Source organism: Triticum urartu, chromosome 5 (genome assembly GCF_003073215.2).
Source record: "Triticum urartu cultivar G1812 chromosome 5, Tu2.1, whole genome shotgun sequence".
In the NCBI taxonomy this organism is placed as follows: Eukaryota; Viridiplantae; Streptophyta; class Magnoliopsida; order Poales; family Poaceae; genus Triticum; species Triticum urartu.
Genome location: NC_053026.1, coordinates 602,565,791 through 602,572,327, shown reverse-complemented (window position 1 = coordinate 602,572,327; position 6,537 = coordinate 602,565,791). Strand labels below are relative to the sequence as shown.

Here is a 6,537-nt window from a genome sequence, read left to right as displayed (position 1 = left end):
CCCCCTAGATGCATCTAGAGGGGGGAGGGGCGGCGACGAAGGGGAGGCTTGCCCCCTAAGCCAGGTGGGGGGCGCCCCCTCTAGGGTTTCCCCCAACCCTAGGCGCATGGGCCCTAGGGGGAGTTGGCGCCCAGCCCACCTAGGGTCTAGTTCCCCTCTATATTCAGCCCATAGGGCCCTCCGGGGCAGGTGGACCCTCACGGTGGACCCCCGGAACCCCTTTGGTGGTCCTGGTACAATACCGGTAACCCCCCGAACTTTTCCGACGACCAAATAAGGACTTCCCATATATAAATCTTCATCTCCAGACCATTCCGAAACTCCTCGTGACGTCCGGGATCTCATCCGGGACTCCAAACAACCTTCGATAAACACATACTATTTCCCATAACAACTCTAGCATCACCGAACCTTAAGTGTGTAGACCCTACGGGTTCGGGAACCATGCAGACATGACCGAGACATCTCTCCGGCCAATAACCAACAGCGGGATCTGGATACCCATGTTGGCTCCCATATGTTCCACGATGATCTCATTGGATGAACCATGATGTCGGGGATCCAATCAATCCCGTATACAATTCCCTTTGTCCATCGGTATGTTACTTGCCCGAGATACAATCGTCTGTATCTCTATACCTCGTTCAATCTTGTTACCGGCAAGTATCTTTACTCATTCCGTAACGCATGATCCCGTGGCTAACTCCTTAGTTACATTGAGCTTGTTATGATGATGCATTACCGAGTGGGCCCAGAGATACCTCTCCATCATACGGAGTGACAAATCCCAGTCTCGATTCGTGCCAACCCAACAGATACTTTTGGAGATACCTGTAGTACACCTTTATAGCCACCCAGTTACGTTGTGACGTTTGGTACACCCAAAGCATTCCTACGGTATCCGGGAGTTGCACAATCTCATGGTCTAAGGAAATAATACTTGACATTAGAAAAGCTTTAGCAAACGAACTACACGATCTTGTGCTACGCTTAGGATTGGGTCTTGTCCATCACATCATTCTCCTAATGATGTGATCCCGTTATCAATGACATTCAATGTCCATGGTCAGGAAACCATGACCATCTATTGATCAATGAGCTAGTCAACTAGAGGCTTACTAGGGACATATTACGATCTATGTATTCACACATGTATTACGGTTTCCGGTTAATACAATTATAGCATGAACAATAGACAATTATCATGAACACGAAAATATAATAATAAGCACTTTATTATTGTCTCTAGGGCATATTTCCAACAACTACTTCCATTGACCGCACAAGTGCATTTGGTTCGATCTGATCTAGAAGCCCTCTGCCCCTCTCAAGTCTGAATTATTTGCTTGTTTGGCGCTCCGCTACACATTATAACTCTTTCTTCCATCTTAATACAAAGACACACAGATCTCCGCGTTCCTGAAAAAATGATGGTGCGCACTCATCCTCCTTTCTTCTCGGCTCTTATATTAGCACTACTGGGTTGGATCAGTAATTGCATGTTGCTCCTCAATCTCGTGGTAGTAGATATGAGTAAGGGAAAACGTTTTCACTAAGAATGCTTTTGGTTGAATTGACGACTTTGTGTACATGGTTTAGGAAGTGTGGGATTCGGTGCCTCCTGTAGTCAATCTGTTTAAGTGCCTAAGCGCAAAGCTGAAACACACGACGAGGAAGCAATTTAGATGGATCCTTAAATATGTGGATAACGTCAAATTACGGATCCTACTATCTACCGATGTCATCCTGCATTTCGATGTATTTGATGGAATTGCGGCAGTTGTCACCTCAGGGATGAGAGACACGTCCTTAGCGCAAGCTGGCATGCTTGTTCTCACATGAATGAACGATCGAGGTCTAAGGATTGGGGGGGGGGGGTCCTATCAAAATAAATTGGTCTATTATTAGTTTTAGGGTTCCAATTTTAGGACAGCTCATAGTAAAATTACTCAACAACTTAAGAATCAAGTTTTAAAGAGTACTAGGTATCAAAAAACTCATAATGTGCGAGTAAGTTACATAGACAGAGTTGATGAGATGCAAACACAAGGGGTTTGACGTTGTTTTCTTCGTGTATCGGATATACGATATCCTACTCGATGTTGATGGAGAATTTGAACCTAAAATCACAAGGTTCTTGATTGCATCACCCACCAAGCGGTGAATGTGTACACACATGAGTCCTATATTCATATATTGCCCTTCAAGGCAAATTAGATTGCTCACACCGATAAGCCCACTAGTTTACCAATGATAACCCACCTATCTTCTATTTCTTGTTGCTCCATCAAATGTCATCACCCATCCTAAGGCACTCGTAGGTCCCCTCGTGGCGGCAAGCACGTGACCCCTCTGATATCAAAAGTTAGGCTTTGCCCTCCAGATCGATCTCATTAAAATCACGGCAATGCAGCAAGTTTCATTTTTTTTATAGTTCTATGTCCTGATCATGGGCAGCCAGGCCTGAAAGCCCGGCATCTGGGTTGGGCTCAGGCTTGACTTTCCGCATGAAACCTGGCCCAAAAGCTCGAGATGATCCAAAATACATTATTTATTCAAAAGTTAGGTATAATATATTATTTTTATACCTTGAAAACGATTATTTTAATTAATAAATGTCATTGTTCTTGTGTTTCGGACCGGGTTGGGTCGGGCTTGGGCTTAGATTGTTCACTTCAGGCGTTGTCAAGCCTGGCCCAAGCCCCAAGGTATGATTAGGTTTATTTTTCTGTCTGAGTCTCATGGTAGTACCAACTCACGTAGGGCTCAGCTAATACCATGCATACAAGCCGACTGAAATAGGAGTACAAGAAATAGCTTGAAGACTAGTACTAGGCCACTATCTGATTAATTATTTCTATCTAGCAGGGAGATCCCGATGTTGACCCCAGCGCGTCTTTCCCGGTACACGGAGAGCCACCATGCACGGTCACGGTCAAGCTTCCTCCGGCAGCACCATTCAACGCTGGCTCCGCGGCCGCCACCGACGACGACGACGACTGTGCCTTCCCGTGCTCGCCGGGCAGTCCCGCTGCCTGGGCCCGGCAGAGAGGGCACGTCGTCCTGGTGCGCAGCCAGGCGTCGACGCACTCCAAGTGGAACAGGTGGCCGCAGTTGGGCAGCTCGCGCGCCTCGTCTCCGTCGGCGAGCTCGGCCAGGCACACGGCGCACTCAGCCCTCGCGGCAGCCCCGCTCTCCTTCCGGTACGCGGTGACCGGCAGCGCCGAGAGCGCGGACGCGTCCAACCCGTGCCGCCGGCTGCGGATCACGCCAACGGACCGGAGGACGCCGCCGGCGAGGCCGTGGCCGCCGCCTCTGCGTGACCGGGTGATCATGAGGTAAACCATGAGAGGGATGACGACGACGACGACGGTGATCATCAGGATGACCAAAGAGACGGTGAGCGCGAGGCGGGCGCTGAAGTTGTAGGTCGCCTGCGGCGCATACGGCTCGGGAGCACCCGGCGCGCCGGCCACTGGGTTCCCTGACATGGCACGGCGACAAGCTCTCTGTCTGGTACTACAAATCAAGCACACTAGGAAAGCAATGTGAAAGTGCAAATGGATTTATCTCATAGCTTAGCTTGGGCAAGACGGTGCTCGTGTCAACTGTGGTGTCAGTGTCACGTACACTAGGATATGTTTGATGCGACGCTGACACACGGGGTGACGAGTAAAAAATTGCCACTGAGACGATCATTGTTCCTTTGGATTAATTTGATCGGCGCGGTTTGACTAAAAGGCTTTTTTAAGGCTTCCCGAGCTTTCGGTAAACAGAATTTTCTCCCGTTTGAGATCATCTCTAGCGGGCCCTTAAACCACGGAACTGAAAACACATTTTTCAGCTTGCGGAAAACATATCTTAAGGATCAATTTAAGCTGCGGCTGAACAGATCCCACAAACTTAAACTGTAAAATCGGATATTCGCTTATATTTTTTTCCTATGCCTTCTTCTTCCTCGCCTCCCGTGTCCACAGTCAGCTAGAGATGCTCTGAACATGCATACATACATTTGATTTCGACGAATTGAACGCATGCGCACGACGTGTACGTACGTTCACCCGTGCAGCACTAGTGCTCCACGACCCAGTCGAGCGCCGAGAGCCCCGAGATGGCGAGCGTGCCGGCGGCGGCGAGCCCCGCGACAGCCAGCGCGGCGGGCACGAGCAACTGACTGAAAAGAAGGATGAGAGGCCGCCGGGATGGGCAGGGCGGCGGACAGGATAGGCGGGGCGGCGGCTGCGGTCCGGAGGGGTGGGGCGGCTTCCCAGATGAGCAGGGCGGTGGCCCGGGCGGGTGGGGCGGCGGTCGGGGACGGACGGGGCGACGGCAGGGAGCGAGACATGAAGGTTCCGATGGCAGTTGGACTCCCGCCAACAGTCTTTTGCATATACAGGGCACCCTCGGGTTGGCTCCGAAATCCTTATTTTCACAGGTTCGGTGGGAATGTTTTTCACGTCCCTTAAAAAAAATTATAGGTCAGAGTTGTTTACGGGTTCTATTCGGGTCATTTTTTCCGCCTAAAACTGTAAACTAGCAGTTATTTTACAGTTTCCTGTATTTTAAAGCATATAATGGTGCTCTACATATATGTAATTAAAATAAAAAGGTGCACATCAGTGCACCCACAATAACTTTTTTTTGCGGGGACAATAACTTTTTATTTGCTTGTAGGGTTTGTTTGACTCAAAGAAATTTCATAGCAATATTAGAGGATTCCATTTCTTAGGATTTATTCTTCTATAAAGCTTGTTTGGTTTATAGGAGTGGAAATGATAGGAATTTTCCCATGGTCTGCTTTGCATACAACTCCAAACGAACAATTCCATTGTGTCCAATCTCATAATTTTCTTTGTTTTTATGACAACTCTGGCTTGCACCTAACGCTTTGGGAAATTTCCTCCGTATTTTCTTGATGCAACCATACAACTTCTATTATCTTCGACTTCCCATGACATCTAAATCTATGCTTTGAGAAACATTACCACTGACACGGTCGGTTATTGCTCCTGTGGATTAATTTGATTGGCGTGGTTTGACTACAAGGCATTTTTAAGGCTATCTGAGCTGTCGGTACACAGAGAATTTTCTGCCGTCTAAACTTGTCTAAGTTTGGTCAGAGCGGCATTTCACGTTATAATATGATAGACAAGAGCATATATGTACCCTAGTAAAATAAAAATGTATACATCAATGTACCCACAATAACTTTTCATTTGGTCTAGACATGTGCGGTTTACTTGTAGGATCTGTTTGGTTCAAAGAAATTCGGTCGGAATTTTAGAGGATTCCATTTCTTAGGATTTTTTTATCTATAAAGCTTGTTAGGTTTATAGGAATGAAAACTATAGTAATTTTCTTATGGTCTGCCTTGCATAACAAATTCAAAGGAAAAATTCCATTGAGTCCAACCTCATAATTTTTCTTCATTTTTATCCCAACTTTGGCACGCGCCTAATGTTGGGAAAGTTCGTCCATATTTTCTATGATGCAATCAAATAACTTATATTTTTTCAGACTTCCCGTGTTTTCAATTCCTATAGGATTCAACATGACATGACATGACATCTAAATTCTATGTTTTTCATATTCCCATTTTTTAATCACGTGAACCTAAGAAGCCCCTAACCTTTTAGTTTTGTAGCATCACACTGGTACTTTTCAAAAGAATACAAGTGTGACAAAACTACAAGTAATTTTTCATCATATACCCTAACTATTGCACAAAACAAAAAACCATATACAAAAGTTGTTTTTGACCCACAACAATTCATAACAGATACCAACATATGTGTTTGTGATAAAAAAAAACATGGTTGTCCTATAAACTGGCTTTTCGTGATACAAAGTTTTTTTTCTTCCAAAAAATACAAGTGCATGACCTCAAAATTGAAATGTTTCTTTTAGTGATATACAAGTAACTATATACTCCCTCCGTCCCAAAATTCTTGTCTTAGATTTGTCTAAATACGGATGTATCTAATTACGTTTTAGTGTCAGGTACATCTGTATTTAGACAAATCTAAGACAAAAAATTTAGGATGGAGAGAGTACTAGGCTACTAGCTATTAATATCCTGTTCATGACATAATCACATAAGATACTTTTAGATTCAGAAACATATGTAGGCTGGCTGTCATTGGTTTTAGCTAAGCAATTCTAGCAAATTGGCTAAATATCATCGTCTTTACAAACACTATTATTATAACAAATAGAGTGCGGCTCCGAGGCGTTGCTCCTTAGGGGCATGTGCACGAAGACTTCCCGGCTGTCATCGACAAGGTCAGGCCAGCTCCAGTATGGGAGCGGTGACAACTGCGCGTCGGCGGCTCGTTCTGACGGCAGCAATGGTCGTTCGGTGGTCCATTAACCTCGATGTAATTTTTATTATGTTTGAAGCGTTTTGTACTTCCGGTGAATTTTTATAATAGATCTGATCCTTTTCGCAAAATAAATAAAGAAATAGAGACTTGACACGTGGCAAAATCACATTCTAGCATATTCCCTAAATCTTACTCAATACTAAATCATTTGAAT

General features: G+C 45.4%; 1 protein-coding gene across 1 annotated transcript; it reads right to left on the bottom strand.

Moving 5' to 3' along the window:
• Positions 1-2,745: 2,745 nt before the first annotated feature.
• On the bottom strand, positions 2,746-3,574 carry LOC125506245 (E3 ubiquitin-protein ligase EL5-like). The gene has a single exon (XM_048671102.1). The coding sequence runs from the start codon at positions 3,489-3,491 to the stop codon at positions 2,862-2,864; it is 630 nt and encodes a 209-aa protein (XP_048527059.1). The 5' UTR covers positions 3,492-3,574; the 3' UTR covers positions 2,746-2,861.
• Positions 3,575-6,537: the final 2,963 nt, after the last annotated feature.

What these genes read in the sequence shown, in the direction of transcription:
- LOC125506245 (XM_048671102.1), bottom strand. Translation starts at nt 3,491, where the DNA reads ATGTCAGGGAACCCAGTGGCCGGCGCGCCGGGTGCTCCCGAGCCGTAT.